At 37.9% G+C, this 17,915-nt stretch overlaps 1 protein-coding gene across 4 annotated transcripts in view; it reads left to right on the forward strand.

Moving 5' to 3' along the window:
- Positions 1-14,033, forward strand: part of siah1 (siah E3 ubiquitin protein ligase 1) — a 35,506-nt gene extending 21,473 nt beyond the window's left edge. For 2 of the 4 annotated variants that reach the window (XM_059334480.1, XM_059334478.1), the window contains exons 3-5: positions 4,878-5,059; positions 8,031-8,327; positions 11,710-14,033. In XM_059334480.1, the coding sequence (XP_059190463.1) occupies positions 4,878-5,059; positions 8,031-8,327; positions 11,710-12,081 (851 nt within the window). In that variant the 3' untranslated portion in view covers positions 12,082-14,033. Of the gene's footprint in view, positions 1-84; positions 3,320-4,877; positions 5,060-8,030; positions 8,328-11,709 lie in introns of those variants that run through there. The other 2 variants (XM_059334479.1, XM_059334481.1) reach the window with 2 other exon arrangements.
- The last annotated feature ends 3,882 nt before the right edge of the window (positions 14,034-17,915 follow it).

Genomic DNA, 17,915 nt, shown 5'->3' on the forward strand with positions numbered 1-17,915 from the left:
AAGACACAAAATGACCACAAAAGACCCAAAATGACAAAAAAAAAGACACAAAATGACTAAAAAGAACACAAAATGAGCAAAAAACCCACAAAATGACAAAAAAAAGACATTAAGTGACCAATAAGATGAAAACACATGAACACTTTAACACAGTGGAGACAGAGCTGACTTCCAAAATGATTTGGCGACCCCCAGAAATCATCTCGCGACCCCAATTGGGGTCCCGACCCCAAGGTTGAGAATAGCTGGCTTAGTGGATTGAGTGTTTTAATATGTATTTATATCACACCTAGACTGGTTTTTATCATGATCAAAAGACGTGGGCATCTCACTTTCTAAAATATGAGACCTTTTTAAATGGTTGAGAACAGCTGATGTAGAAGACAATGCTAAGCTACTGACTGAAATAACCAACACAGTAGTTTCATATAGGCAATCTTGCATGCTAGCTGACTGTGACCGTGGCCTTGGCCCAGCTGAATGTCCTGAGCTAATTTGGTACCGCTGCTCTTAGCACGGCTGCTAGCATGCTAGCCAGATAAGAAGTTCTATTAATAGTTGCTAAGGCATTATCTCCACCAGAGCAGATGTGTCTACAAGCAGGCAGACACTGTTACAGCTAGCTAATGCTGCCTGTCACTGGGTCCAGTTTTTACCTCTGCAGTTGGCATGTGTGCAACTACACAAGTGGTCTGCCTGCTGGCAAGCTGGATATAAAAGGAAGCTTATGCATGATGGAGATAAAAGCATTACATTTGGTATTCATGGTTATTTGGAGAATGCAAAACCCTTCTGGGTGTGGCCAAAGCCGTAAACAGGAAATCACATAGTAGTAGTCATTATCCATTCATCAAAACAAGTTAAAAACCAGGGCTGGAGTGCTGCATTAACCACAAAGATCCTGGTAATGTTCCCTGGCTGCAGCAGTATCTGTCTCTTTTGTTGGATTAGCTGCTAGGTTAGGCAAATTGAGCAGTCATTACGAAATCTCTGGCAGCGTTTTACTGGTGGGTGTTAATTTCCCCAGCTGTTGTACTGTCTGTGTACATATTGCTGCGCTGTCTCACCACCTGATTCTCTTTTGTCTTTACCTCCCACACATACTATCCTCTTTTCTCTCCACACTTTCTCCTCTCTGTTCTGGGTCTCCCTGAGCTGCATCTGTCTGTGGGTAGGGCTATAAAAAGGTTGAACTATGCTAGGTAGCAAAGTAGGTGGGGACACAGGCATGCACAGTCATCCCACCCAAACCCTGTACTGTACTGCCCAGAAGAGACCTGACGGGTGAAACATCCCCTTTATCCTCCTGTCCTTTTTTTATTTTTTTATCTCCACACCCACACTGCTGTGTCCACTTTGCTTACTTGCACATTTTTCATTCCCTTCTCTCCTCCTCCATTGTCCTCTTAACCCATCCTCACTTTTTCATGTTCTTGTTAGCTCTTTCTGTCCACCCCTTAATGTACTTTTCTGCACGATTTTAAACTTTGCTGTCTCATTGCTCCTCTCCCCTCTCTTGTTTATCACCTCCTCCTCCTCCTCCCGCCCTGCTTCATCTCCAAAAGCTCTCCTCCTGCCCCCTTCCTCAACACATACCTACTCTCCCTCCCATCATTTTCACTCTTTTCTTCCCAGCCTCTTTTTTCTCTGCTCCACAGGCCATCCCATACTTAACCACAAACCTGTTACCAAGGCAACTGCACAGCATGATAGGAAACAGCAGTTTCACAAACACCACATCTGAGTTCACTTTAGTGTCTGGTGGTTCTTTTTTTACATATGTGAAATCTGTGCAGCTCTGACTTGTTGCTGGGACAATAATAGACATGATGCACATGGTGGGCTCAGACTATGGAGAGCTTGACAGGCAGGACACTGGCATATTCTCTCCTGTTAGATAGAACAAAATGTATATTAGCCCTGAAGAGTCCAAATGCTCCAAATATAATCAAAATACCAGCAGCTACGAGTCAGTCAGATTAGTTTGAATCACTGTGGCTTCTGTAGGCTACATCATATCTGTAACCACAAAGATGGGGAAGTGTGGTAGGATGACTTGTCTTCAGAGTTTGAGACAAGTGGGTGACCACACTGACTCATTCTATAAGGCAGAAAAGCTGCTTGATATTGTATGATGGTTGAGTTTACAGTTATCCACATACTGAACCCATGAAGAATCTAATCATACAATCTGCATTTGATCACAGAGATCAAACAATAACACACCTTTCAGACTAAACATACAGAGTTTGGGCTGTCCTTCAGTTGCTTTTCAGAGCTACAAAGCATGTTAGGCGCGTCTGTGACAAGATTAGAGTAGCACGTACTGCATGTCATGTAAAGGAAATAGAAGCAGCACTTTCACTCTGTGTATTAAACTGATAGAGAGGTGCTGTATTTAGCTGATGTGGAGTTCTCGGAACGCATCTCTACTGGTGGCAGACAGAAAGCAACTTACAGGGCTATTAAAAGACGTAAAATGTCTGAGGTGAGCCAGCTAACATGGGCCAAACATTTTTTTTCCGTCAGATTTTTGTCATTTTATTTCACAGTTTTACTGGGCTGCCTCTTACAAATTAGAGAGCTGCTGTAGCCTGATTCAGTGTGCAGCTGTTTACACAGGAATACAAATACTGTCATACTATATACCCCGATAAAATGACAGTGAAGTATGAAAAAATAGACGCTGTCCAAGAGTAGTGAATAGTGGTATAAAAATAACTTGTGAAAGCATACAAGGAGGAGGGAAGTTACCATTCCCCCAGCACAGGAATTAACCCATTGAAGCCTGGAAAGCGGATACGTCGTTTTGTAGTATTTGTATAAGCTCTCAAATACTTTTTGAATTTCATTCTATCTGCTACACAGGCTGAAAAATCTATAATTTAGTAGGAAGAGTTGACACTTCTGTTGAATTTCCAGAAAAACTTCAGGTTTTAGGGGCTTATTTTAAAATCGCCCAGAGGTTTTACAAGCAGTTTTAGGCGTCAATGGGTTAAACCGATCTCTCATTCTCAGTAAGTTTGTTGTCTGATAGTTTTTAAAAGTGCTTTGGTTGAGGGACAAAACCCCCCACCACCAGAAATGGTTACAACTAGATAGAGCTAGTGAGCATTTAAAAAAAAAGTTAACATTTATTCACCAAGAAAAAAGAATAGGCAGATTAAATCTCATTTCATTTTTCAAATGTTTCTACCATTTTTCTTATTTCCCACGTGTCTTTTTAGCAGATTGCCCCTCAGCTTGATGTAGAGATGTCAGAGGAATACAGCCAGATGCTTGGAGGTCATAACTCCTTTATGTGCAGTATACAAGAAAAGTACAGATCTATAAAATTGGTTCTCTGAAATAGGGCTGCACGATAAATCGTTAAAAAATCGCGATCTCGATTCGCACATACACGTGATCTCATTTCTACACACGTCGATTCTGAAGCGTTTTATATCTGGAGCTGCATCAGAAACAAATGCTCCTATTATCTCACGGATTTTTTCAAGCGCCCCCAAACCAAGGTTAATATAGTTAACGAAAACTAACGAAATAACGGAAACTAGAATTGAAAAAACATTTTCGTTAACTGAAATAAAAATAAAAACTAGAGTTTTTAAAAAAACGATAACTAACTGAAACTGTATTGTGTGGTTACAAAACTAACTAAAACTAAAATTATAGTGAAAATGTCCTTAGTTTTCGTTTTTGTCAACTTTTTTCATTCATAATTCAGTGTTTCTATTTGAACATGCAACACATGGTGAATATGTTTACTGAGACTGGGATGTTTACACAAGAACCAAAATTCAAAACAGTTAATAACCTTATTGGGGCTGAGATGATAAACCAAAGGAAATAAAGGCAAAATGTATTATGACCTCTTTGAATCTGGCACCCAACACATAGCCCATTACAAAAAAAAACTAAAACTAACACTAAAACTAAACTAAAACTAAGCATTTTCAAAAAATAAAAACTAAACCAAAACTAGGAAACTCACTCTAAAAACTAACTAAAACTAACTGAATTTGAAAACAAAAATTCACAACGAAATTAAAACTGATGAAAAATCCAAAAACAATTATAACTTTGCTTCTAAGCCACTTAGAAGGTCAATCTTAGTGTCAAAATATACATTTTCTGGGTCAAATAATAATTTAAAGCTACTGAGAATATCACTAGATGATCAAATAGATATGTTCATTTTGGCCATGTATTTACATAATTATTAGATTCCAAACATTTTCAGCTCAGGATTCTCTGCTGCAGCACTTGAAGCGAGTTGCCTACCAGTCTGGGTGAAAATGAACATATCTATTTGATTAAATAATCATCTAGTGATATTCTCAACAGCTTTAAATTATTCATGACCCAGAAAATGTAGATTTTGACACCAAGATTGACCTTCTGAGTGGCTTGGAAGATATATTGGTTCTCATAGACTTTATATGGTTGCCATCTCGGATCGGCCATCTTGATGAAGTGGCTCCTACCAAAAATTGAAACCTATGGTGATAGAGAGCACGTGGAAAAAATTTGGTTGATGTGCATATGATGATAGCGGGAAGTTGTTATCACCTGCATGCCTCAATTTTAATTTATTATTTTTGTTAAAGTAATTTATCTTCCAATGATTTTAACTACTACTATGCCCTTGCCAAAGCACTGTTTTTTTTTTTGTTTTTGTCAAAGTTCATCAGTGCAATAAACATTTTGTGAAAAAAAAATCGTGCCAGAGAATCGTGATCTCAATTCAGAAGCAGAAAAATCGTGATTCACATTTTTTCCAGAATCGTGCAGCCCTACTCTGAAACCTATATCTCTGATATAGTGCCACTTAATGTGCTGAGAACTTGATCATGATCTATAATCTCTCCCTTCCTCAGAAATGAGTCGCCAGACTGCCACAGCGCTGCCCACAGGAACCTCCAAGTGCCCCCCCTCCCAGCGCGTGCCCACCCTGTCAGGCACCACGGCCTCCAACAGCGACCTGGCCAGCCTGTTCGAGTGCCCGGTCTGCTTCGACTATGTCTTACCCCCCATCCTGCAGTGCCAGTCTGGACACCTGGTATGTACCGTCTGCTGGTCGTATGCACTACATCTTATGCTGGGCTTACACCAAACGATTTCCCCAGTCCCAGACTAAAAACTGAAAGTCTTTAGTAAATCTAGGAGTCTTACTGGAGTCACAGCGCTCCCGTCATCCCGATCGTTAAGTGTAAGGTAGTAATCTGCTCTGTTTCATATCAGTCTTTTCCTAGTCTTTGGTTTGCGATAATACCAAATGTGTTTGATATTATCTCAAGTCTCAGTGACGTAACACAATCAACAACCAATAGATGAGCAGACCGGCCAGTAAAACCACTTCGACAGGAAAAAGTAACATCACAATAATGTTAGTAAACTCAAGCCTAAATACAAATATAGAGATGTAATATATTTACGGCCACAAGCGGGATTTGGGGGCGCTGTTTCATAGTAAAGAGAACAGTAAGCAGACCCAGTTAAAATGTATAAATAAATGTATACATAAATAAGTAATAAATAATTGATGATTAATGTGTGATTAACTAAATGAAAGTTGATAGAGCTGATAAGTATAATTATTCTTATTAAACAAATAAATTAAATATAATTAAATAGGACATAAATGTACATCATGAATTATTTTCTAAATTTTCCTTTCCTTTATTCTTCCTTATCTATTCTTCTTGTCTATTTTTACTGTAAAATAGTCAACTTTTCATGTCAGAAAAACAGAAACCCCTTTTCAGCTTTGTGAGGGGCATTTTGTGGCGTCTTTTCTTTTCTTTTTTTCCAACACAAACCACTGCACACACAAATATTGCATGGTAGGTAAAAAGATATATATAGGTAGCATAATGCTACCTATACACCAGAAGACTTTGAAAAGATTTGGAAAGACTCCTGCAAGACTATCAGCTCACACCTGCTCACATCTAAAGACAAATGTTGAGAGTTTTTAGTCCCAGTCTATTCTCAGACTGAGATCCTACAAAGACTGTGAATCTTGCAGGGTCACTATTTACAAGACTACAACTAGATTTCCTTTAGCATTTTTTACCTACCATGCAAGTTTTGTGTGTGCAGTGGTTTGTGTTGGAAAAAAAAAAGAGAAGACACCACAAAATGCCCCTCACAAAGCTGAAAAGGGGTTTCTGTTTTTCTGACATGAAAAGTTGACTATTTTACAGTAAAAATAGATATAAGGAAGAATAAAGGAAAGGAAACTGTAGGAAAGAATTCATGATATACATTTATGTCCTATTTAATTATAATTTGTTTAATTGAATAATTATACTTATCAGCTCGATCAACTTTCATTTAGTTAATCACACATTCATCATCAATTATTTATTACTTATTTATGTATACATTTATTTATACATTTTAACTGGGTCTGCTTACTATTCTGAACCGCTCATCTATTTTTTGGTTGGTGATTGTGTTCCGTCACTGCGACTTGAGATAATATCAAACACGTTTGATATGATCGCAAACCCAAGACTAGGAAAAGACTGATATGAAACAGAGCAGATTACTACCTTAAACTGAACCATGGTGATGACAGGAGCGCGCTGTGACTCCAGTAAAACTTTAGATTTACTAAAGACTTTTAGTTTTTAGTCTGGGACTGTGAAAATCGTTTGGTGTAAGCTCAGCATTAGATGTCAAATGCCTACGTGTCACTTGCATTAATTACACTTTGAGCACAAGATTAATGGTGGAAATAAACATAACAAGGCTGCAAATAATTATAACAGCTGTTAGAAAAACTTGAGTTAAAGGTCAATTCTGTTCAATTGTAGTTGGTAAATAATTATATTATTATTATCATAATGGTAAAAAATGAATTGAAATTTTGTTAATTCAATCATGGCCGTAATTAATTCAGTAGGAACTTAAGAAGCCATTGTGGTAATTGATTAAGTGAAGCTGATTGCTTGACGCAACTGTGCCAACTGTACAATTTACTACTTAATTATATGGGTGGTTGACGTGACACCCAATTTTTGTGTTCCCAGTGACAAATATTACTAAAATTTGATAATATTTCATTAAAATGAATGTTTTAACATGCAGTTCATTCTTCTACATCTAATCCATCTGCAAACAATGAGTATCGTTCTTCAACTATGTAAATATTCTGTTTTGAACATGACATTTGTCCACCGGTGCAACTGTCCAAGGTAGCATTACTTATCTTAAAACAACTGTAATTTAATGAGAAATTAATCTAATACATTAAAATACTTGAATGCATGTCATACAAGTGTTTACTTAATGAATCTAGAGGATATAAGTGTTAAGGTCCCTATGTAGAGTTATTATGACACATTACATTTTGTCTCCTGGAGCAACGCCATGATGTCGATATAAAACAGGCATTAATGTGACCACCCCATTACTGAGAGGGGTCCTTCCAGAATCAGGAAGGACAGAAGAATCTCTGGACACAAGATCACTTCTGTCTCAAATATTTTCATAATATTACTATTTTATATGTGCAGTGTTGGAACTGGTCGTCTTAAGGTAGTCCTTTGGTACAACGCAGTTTAAGCATTGATCTGAATATTTTTATCAATTTACACTGATTGATCATTGAAAATAATGTAAATTGATAAAGATATTCATAACTAATATGCCTTGGGCTTATCTATCTTAATTATCTAATTATTCACATATTAGGGAATGTAATTGTATGTCATTTGACATATATTTTTGAATTATTCTTTTTTTCACTTTGAATTTGAGTTAACGTCAACCACCCATATACATAAATATATGTATACATATATATTTATACCCAAGTCACCCTTGGAGTAATTGGGCTGTTTTCATGTTCTCAAAAAAAGTTTTAACAGCTTATAATGGCTGTCAACTGAATGGACTATGGACTAGCAAAACTATGATAACAACTCTTGTGTGCTTGGGCAAATTTAAAAAATCTTCTCCCGCTGCTCTAAGAGAATACCTTCTTGTAAAAGGAAAACTGCTGACTTGCTTTCTGTTCCCAGGTATGCTCCAACTGTCGGCCCAAGCTCACCTGCTGCCCCACCTGCCGAGGCCCCCTGGGCTCCATCAGGAACCTGGCCATGGAGAAGGTGGCTAACTCGGTCCTCTTCCCCTGCAAGTACGCCTCATCGGGCTGTGAAGTCACTCTGCCTCACACGGACAAGACGGAGCACGAAGAGCTGTGTGAGTTCCGGCCGTACTCCTGCCCCTGCCCCGGCGCCTCCTGCAAGTGGCAGGGCTCCCTGGACGCTGTCATGCCTCACCTGATGCACCAGCACAAGTCCATCACTACACTGCAGGTCAGTCATTCATTTCCTCAGCTTCCTTTTATAAACTAAGCGTTTACCATTAATGACCTAGACCAGGGGTGTCAAACTCAAATACACAATGGGCCAAAATTTAAAACTTGAATAAAATCGCGGGCCAACATTGAACAAATAAACCTTTTAATATATACCAAACATGTTTTGCTTTAACATTAAATATGGAACCAGCAACGCTTATAAACATACAATATATAACTAAATAGTGCAGACATGCAAAATCAAATTTCAAATAAAAAACATCAACAATCAATCTACTTTCTTGCTTCTTTCAGTTATGTCCATGTCATTGTACTTGTTGTGGTGTTTTGTTTCAAAGTGTCGTCTAATGTTGTACTCCTTAGTTATAGCCATGTTGGCTCCACATACAAGACAAACCGGTCTGTCTTTTACTTTCTTTTCTCCATTTTTGGGAAGGGGTAGCTGGGAGACAGCTCTAGCTTGAGGTTGCTATGACGACTGTCACAGAGGAGCGTTTCTGGGTCCTGTCCTGATTGACGCGCCAAAACAACAGCAGGGCATTGTGGGATTTGTAGTATTATCGGTAAATGCGCCGTATAATACCGGCGGGTCAGCTTTTATAGTACAATAATAAGATAATAATTTGGTATTGCCTCGCGGGCCAAATAAAATTACACTGCGGGCCAAATTTGTCCTGCGGGCCAGAGTTTGACATCCCCAATTTTTCCATATTCTTTTAAATCTGTCCTCCTCCAGTCTCACGGAGAAAGTTAATTTTTCCTAACATCACATTTTAAGCAACATTGGCTAACAATTAAAGTTGTTTTTAGAATTTAAAAGAAGACAGAATTAGATGCCTTGCATAAAATATACAAGAACTCGTGTTCTCCTTTTAAAATTATTCTTAAAATATGCAATAATTAAGATCAGTCTATATGAAGGAATAGTGGCATTAGAATGTGTGAGAGGCCACCAAATTTGGGTTTTTATTGAAAATAAATTCTCCAGGGACCAGTGGTGGTTCTACACAGGGGCCTCCAGGGGCCACTGCCCCTGTGAAGAAGCTCCATATTAATCTCCATATTAACCCTTTGATGCACAACATGGGTCAAAAATTACCTGCATTCATTCCCTTCATGTTATTTAATGCTGCTGTGTGTTTCTGTGCTCTATCTTTTGATATCAACTTATTTTATGATTGAACATTCTAAATATTCTAAATATCTTGTTTTTGATAACAACAGATCGTCATTTCCATTTTGCTTTTCATGATTTATAAAGAAAAAAAGTTTTTGTATTATTACATAGCTAACTACTTGGCTAAGTAGCTTGCTAAGCTAACTACTTAGCCAAGAAGTTAGCTTAACAAGCTACTAAGCTAAAAAATGGATGTGGCTCATTTTTCAACCATGTTGTGTATTAGAAGACTAGTGACAGAAAAAGGGATTTTATTCAAAAATGAATAAAGGAAAATATAAAAATTAAGATGTATGATGATCAAAAACAAACAAATTGAGGAAAACCTGGAATACTGAACGATGAATTATTGCAAAGATATAAAACATAAAAACTGTCGGGTCACTTTAGACCATGTTGTACATCAAAGGGTTAAATGACTCTGTTCAAGAGCATGAAAATTTGATTGGGACATTCCTAGTGATCATATTTCTAATTAATTAGCATTTTTTGATCATTTTAGCTAATGGTTTCTGGTTTGCCTTTTCAGTAGGTCCAAACTCAGGCACTACAAAATGCTTCATTGTTTATAAAATTCAAGTTTCAATAATAACAGCATATTCTGCAAAATAGAACTCTGCCTCCTGCCAAGAATGAGGAAACATCAGTGTGATTCTAATTTTACATTAAAGGGGCGCTCCACTGATTTTGCATATCAAAGTCAGTTTCATGTTCCCGCCTGTTAAAAACGTTTTACATGTCTTTGACGCTCTGACGGCTACATCTAAGAATAATCAAGTCGCATTAAGAGAAATGTAGCATCGGGTGTGTTTTTGTTGTGTAAACCTGCCAGATACTAGGGATAAAATATCTGTGTTCTACTCCTGCTGCTTTGATTATTTTTTGAATGTGTCTCTTGTGAGTGCTTTATGGAAATCCTCTATGAAATGAAGCCCCCCCTTTAAATGACCAACAGCCAGACTTGTTCATCCAATATTCTGTTTAAGAGGCATCTGTTGCCTGCCGCATGTTCACTATCCCAAATATGTGACTCCCCAGACATCACTAGCAACAGTTGGCATATTCCATCAGCTTCACAGTGTCACATCGCCACATTTGCCAGTGCATAATTAGCCAGAAATGACTCAAATAAAAATAACTAGTTTGAAATGTTGCCATTCTCACCAGTATAGAAATACGCACCGCCAGGTTTCCCTGTCAAGGTACACTACTGGTCAAAAGTTTTAGAACACACCGACTTTTGCAGAATTTAATTGAAAATGATGCAGTTTAATGTCTCAGTCTACTCTGAAATTAATGCACATTTGCAACATTTAAAATTCTTTATTGAGCATGATAGTGTTTTGAAAGTAAAAAAAAAAGATTCAAAATCACATTTTATGTTGGACTAAAGGACTAAAAAAAAAGACACAAAATGACAAAAAAAAAGACACAAAATGACAAAAAAAGACACACAATTACTAAAAAAAGACACAAAAAAAGATTCAAAATCACATTTTATGTTGAACTAAATGACAAAAAAAAAGACACAAAATTAACAAAAAAAGACACAAAATGACAAAAAAAGACACAAAATGACTAAAAAAAGACACAAAATGACTAAAAAAGACACAAAATGACAAAAAAAAAGACACAAAATGACAAAGACACCAAAAGACACAAAAAAAAGATTCAAAATCACATTTTATGTTGAACTAAATGACTAAAAAAAAGACACAAAATGACCAAAAAAAGACACAAAATGACAAAAAAAGACACCAAAAGACACACCATTACTAAAAAAAGACACAAAATGACCAAAAAAAGACACAAAATGACTTACAAAGACATGAAAAGAATTTTAAAAATGGACAAAATAGCCCAAGACTCCATAGAGTTAAGTTGTTAACCCATTTCTTGTTCCCTGAAAAAGGCCTACTTGCATAATCCTGAAATGTACATTATATTTTATCTTTTTTTATTTACCTCTGGCAGTTCACCACTTACCTTTGGACCCTTTCAAGCTGTTGATTTGACTTGAACTGCTTGAATTTCAATAAAAAACTGGAAAAATTGGGGTGTTCTAAAACTTTTGACCGGTAGTGTAGATGTCTGCTCTTAAGTGATTTTTTTCTGAAATGGTTCACAAGTTTAGAGGCTTCTCATGATATTATGGCCTTTTAAGAAACGCTAACTGAAGCGGTTTGCCCTGTCTGTCCAGGGGGAGGACATCGTGTTCCTGGCCACGGACATCAACCTCCCCGGCGCCGTCGACTGGGTGATGATGCAGTCGTGCTTCGGCTTCCACTTCATGCTGGTGCTGGAGAAGCAGGAGAAGTACGACGGCCACCAGCAGTTCTTCGCCATCGTGCAGCTCATCGGGACGCGCAAGCAGGCGGAGAACTTTGCCTACCGGCTGGAGCTCAACGGGCACCGGCGCCGCCTGACTTGGGAGGCCACGCCGCGCTCCATCCACGAGGGCATCGCCACCGCCATCATGAACAGCGACTGCCTGGTGTTCGACACGTCCATCGCACAGCTGTTCGCCGAGAACGGCAACCTGGGCATCAACGTCACCATCTCCATGTGCTAAGAAACTTTGAAGAGAAGAGGGTCAAAAAGTTACAGATTGTCAGGGGGGGCGTTTGTTTCGGGGTCAGACCTGTTTTGACCTCACAGAGCCCCTCCCCCCTTCTCTGCCTCACCCCTTGAGACGTGGAACTGGACTGTCTGATCGGGCAGCCGTGGAGGCCCAAGGGGTGGGGATGGATGGATGGATGGATGGATGAATGGATGGATGGATGAATGGAGGAATGAAGGAATGAGTAAACACAAGGACACAACTGTGTAGTGATGGATAGACTTCTAAACACACATAAACATGTATATGTGAGACTCGTGCACGCACATGCGGTCTCATCAAACACGGACACAAACTGAAAAGCTGTTCAGTCAAACTCGCTTGTCAAACTCTCCAAGTGATCTCCCACCACTCTTCTTTTAGTGTCTCTCTTTCTCCTCTTCCCTCCGTCATCCTCAGACATTTCAGACACACTACAGCTCTCCGACCTTCGCTCAGCGACGTCGGGGGGGAGGGGCCGCGCCCCGACAGCTACACGCTGAGGAAGGCTCAAGCTATATTTCAACACGGACTCCCGGTCAGTACTCGCCAGATATCTTGCTTCTTCCCCCTCCATCCCCCCCCCACTGTTTCTAATCCACCTCCTGGATCGAACGGTTCACAACCGTGGCTGTAGCTGGGCTTCACCACAAGGGGGGCGTCCTTATGTATTAGCTAGCTCAGACTGGAACCCAGAGCCTGGGAAGTCCTGCAGATTCTGGTATTTATCTTCACCTGGGACTGGAACCGTCACCCACAGACACGGACGGCTGTAGCACCCACAACCATAGACGCCCAGTCATGTGCATGAGTCAGTGGGACTACTGGTTTCCTCCCAGTCCACCTCTGGTCCACCCGAGGCTAAAGATTGTGCATCGGACGCTCTTTAAATAGTTGACTGTCGTTGTTGATAGTTGTTAGAACAGACTCTGCTCTCATACTGTATGGATTTAGGAAAGGCCTTCAGCTACATCAGCCCTGGATTATTATTTTTTTTATTTGTAATTTTATTATTATTATTATTATTATTATTTTATTTTGGAGTGGACACAACAGTGGCGTTCTCATACACACACACACACACACACACGCAAAACACACACCTGTTCTTTGCATTACAGGCAGTGTGTGCAGTGTTTTGGTGTATGAGTTGAGCATTCTTGACTAGAGGGGTCTTTTTTTTTTTTTTTTTTTTTTTCAGAACGAGGAAAAAAAACACTGCATTTCAGTTGAGTCACAGTTTTCTTTCGGGTTTTTATTTTTTAAGTCTTTTTAATTATTTAGTTGTCTTTTTTTGTATGAGAGGAGAGAAGAACTGATATGTGTGTGTGTGTGTGTGTGTGTGTGTGTGTGTGAGAGATGGACACCTGGCAAAAAGCCTGCTCACTTTCTCCCTTCTCCTCTCTCTCTCCTCCACTCTTCTTCTTACATTTCTTCTTCTCTTCCTCCTCCATCTCACTCTGTCTGCCAGTGTCGGCCTCAACCACTGATTGACTGATCACCCAACCAGGAATGAGGGACAGTTTCTACCGTTACAATGTTGCTATTGTTATTATTAAATGGAGATTATCATAATTATCATTTTTTTGTAATGACTTTTAAAAACAAAAATTAAAAAGGCAGTTGTAAAACTTGTGGCTAAACTTCAGTGTTTGTAGTTAAAAAGCAAGTTGTGTCGTTCTTCTGAAGGTTTGTGTCCCCCGACCCCCCCAGTTGGATTGTTTTTCCTCATCTATTTGTCTCTCTGTCCTCTTGTTTGTGTGGTAAGTCTTTTCTTTTTTTGTCTGTGAGGAGGGAGGGAGGTCAAGCCAATCATCTCTCCCTTTCTCTTCATGTGGAGTCTCAGTAATGTTGCTGCTCTCCCCTCAACTCCTTGACTTTTTTTCTGTTTTAATTTGTCATTAAATAAATCTATCTTTTTCATATCTGGTGGCTTTTTTTCTTCTTTTCTTTTATCCTAGGCCTCAGATCCTGATAATGGCTGTATCTGATGTTTTTATAGAGTAGACCCAGAAATTAGAAATCAATATAACCGCAGTGCTTTTATTTTGAAAAAAATAGCAAACATTATCATTAGCACTAGAGCTAACAAGCACTTTTACTATAGTTAAGACAACAAATATAGCCACTAATATGTATGACAGAATAAAATAAACTCTAACAAACCTTGTGTCCTGTCAGTCAGCCACTATAGAAGCCTTTTGATACTTTATATCAACTTTATATGAATTACAACGCACTCGTTATTATTTACCGTTCGTTTTTTCATTTAACTGTTCTACCGGTTATTTCCTGTCACTACCTTTCAAAATGAAAGCACCCATTTCACACTGGACGGCACTTTTTCAAAATAAAAGCACCTCAACATTGTAAAACACCTTGAAAATGTACAAACATGAAAAACAAGCTATAATACAAAAACACAAATAGGAAGCTTACTAAAGGTCATTTACAGTTGTGTTTAAAATAAATGTTAAAGTGATATAGTGATTGGAGTATTTACTACTTTTTACTGCTATATTTGATTTACTCCACATTAACAGTCTCATCATAACATGTGTTCCTATCAGCAGCAGCTCAAAACCAGATAATTTACTGTATTTTATAAAGCGATTAAATTAATACTGAGCAGAATTTAGTTCAGAGTTTTGGTCCGGCCCCTGCAACCTTCGTGGTATTGGTCATGTGGCCCCTTGGGAAAATTAATTGCCCACCCCTGTTATAGAGGGTCGCCGATTTGTTTCAATTTGTTGATTCACATTTTGCTTTCAGACAGCTGGTGTTAACATGCTAAATGTATCAATGCACCTCCAAAAGTAGTGAAGAAGACACCTAGAAAGTTCTCATCAATACAGGATATTAAAAAAAAAATTAAATCCGTTTTGAAAGGGTTTTTCAATCCTATTTGTTAGACTTTAAGGATTCACACAATACTTTTGGTGAACACTTAATGTAAACATAACTTTAGTTTCCTAGAGCAAAAAAAACCCTCTCCAGGTCACCTTTTTTCCAGAGTGAATTACTGTGTTACTGACCAGGTGTAGGCCTATCACACAAAGGGGGCGGAGCTCCCCTAAAAGGCGTCCGATCAGAAACAGAGCAATGCTGCAACACGTCCTACAAAAATAATATTTTGAAAAATGAATTCAAAAATCTTCAAAATCGAGGATGCACACGTTCGTGCCAAGCGCAGAGAGATATGTCCTAGACACACACACACACACACACACACACACACACACACACACACAGATGCTTCTTGCCTTTATAGATAGATAGATATTCATTGTGTGTTGCTTAGTGCAGTAGTTCTCAACCTTTTTGAGTCGCGACCCCCAATTTAACATGCATGTTGTCCGCGACCCCCGCTCACTGAACACAATCTCACACGCACAGTTCAGATCACCCAAAAAAGAAAAAATGACCTAAAAAAAGACACAAATTGACCACAAAATGACCAAAAAAAGACACAAAATGACCAAAAAAAGACACAGAATGACCAAAAAAGAAACAAAATTACAAAAAAAAGACACAAATTGACCACAAAATGACTAAAAAAAGACACATTGCCAAAAAAGACACAAAATGACCAAAAAAGAAACAAAATTACCAAAAAAGTCACAAATTGACCACAAAATTATAAAAAAAAGACACAAAATGACCAAAAAACACACAAATTGACCACAAAATGATAAAAAAAAAAACCACACAAAATGACCAAAAAAACACACAAAATAACCAAAAAAAAAAGACATTAAGTGACCAAAAAGACTAAAACACATTAACACATGAACACTTTAACACAGTGGAGACAGAGCTGACTTCCAAAATGATTTGGCGACCCCCAGAAATCATCTCGCGACCCCAATTGGGGTCCCGACCCCAAGGTTGAGAATAGCTGGCTTAGTGGATTGAGTGTTTTAATATGTATTTATATCACACCTAGACCGGTTTTATCATCATCAAAAGACGTGGGCATCTCACTTTCTAAAATATGAGCCCTTTTAAATCTGGGACTGAGGTGGTAGATGTCTCACTGCCTGGGCTCAGTACAGTCACTGCTGGTGATCCTGCTGAGCCCCCAGGTGTGAATCAGAGCATCTTTATTACTGCATCAGGGGAAAACACACAGTCTCAGCAAATCTTTGGCTAAATATGTTGACACTGCTAGTTCATATTTCAAGGCAATTCATCATCAACCACATTTCAGCTCCTAACCTACTGTAGGTCAAATTAGCATCTACATACAAGCAGTTGAATCAGTGTTTTTTGATGTTGAACACTTGATTTAGTCCTCTGCTAATAGATAGATAGATAGATAGATAGATAGATAGATAGATAGATAGATTACTTTATTCATCCCCGAAGGGAAATTCGGTTGTCACAGCAGTCCGGTATTCAAGTACAATAAAATACAATAGAATAAAATATGAGGTAGCATAAATAAAAACAACAATAGAAAACAAAGCACAGAATAGAACAAGGACACTTAAGAAGTTAAAAAAGAAAATCAGTTGTTAGGATGGTTGGCAAGATGATGGTAATAATTAAACTGGTGATATGATGCAACAATGCTATAGTGACTAGACGGTATATAATAATAATAATAATAGTACAGTATATAATATATATAATATAATATGTAATAATAGATAATAAACAATATAAAAATAAAATGAAAAATATAAATAAAGTAATTACAAGTAGAATAATATAATATATAATAATAATAATAATAAATAAGGCCGGTATAATAATAATGGTAGTATATTACAGTATATAGTAATAATAGTAATGGCAGCAACAGTATATATAATAATAGTAATAATATTAATAAAATAGCAAAGTGTCGTGCATAGATTTAGTGCATAGATTTTAGTGCATCTCAGTAATGTTGGTTCTGGCAGAGGTAGATGAATTATAAAGTCTTTTATTGCAGAAGGAAGGAAGGACTTCCTGTCTGGTTCCTTGGAGCAGCAGGTTGTATGAGTCTGTGGCTGAAGCTGCTCTTTAGCTAATAGAAGCTAGTCTGATGGATATGGAGCTTATCATATCTTATCATTATAGTTCCAGTTGGCCGGTGCTTGCAGCCAGTGCTGCTGTCCTGACTTTATCATTGTAAGTAGGTGTTTGGATGTAGGGCAGCCTGTGAGGTCAGATAGGTAGAACACAGGAATACCTTTGTGTGTCATTAGTGAGGAAATGTGTATGCAGAGCTGCCAAACAGAGGCTTTAATGAGCCGTCTGCCTGACAAAGACACAGAGATCTCTGTCCAACAGTATGCAGGTAAGGGACTGTAGAAAAATGTTGACTTTGACTGAACATTTGCTCTCACTTTGCGATAAAAATATTGGGATATATATCGTATTATTATGGATATTCAGCCTAAATATATTGAGATATGACTTTTGGTCCATATTGCCCTAACTGGACACTTAAAATCCATTTAAACCATTTTGGACAGTTTTTGAGACCACATCTATATTTTATTTTTTCCCCCACCCGTGAGCTGCTCCTCTATTCATTGTATCACTTTTCCCACCCAAAAATTTTTGAGAATGAAGTATAATTATTATTATTTTTATTATTTTGGTTCCCTCTTGCTGCCATGGATGCCATTTAAGTCAAAACAAGTAATAAACAAAATGCCTATGAAACAAATGTTGAAATAAATAAATAAGGCAATATTAATATTAATTATAATAATCCTGCTGATAATGAACAAATAAATTAATATGAATTAAAAAATACATGTAAATATCGTTTTTAAATCTATGTATTTCTGGGGACTTTCTTAATGCTATAT

Source organism: Centropristis striata, chromosome 6 (assembly GCF_030273125.1).
Source record: "Centropristis striata isolate RG_2023a ecotype Rhode Island chromosome 6, C.striata_1.0, whole genome shotgun sequence".
NCBI classification, from domain to species: domain Eukaryota; kingdom Metazoa; phylum Chordata; class Actinopteri; order Perciformes; family Serranidae; genus Centropristis; species Centropristis striata.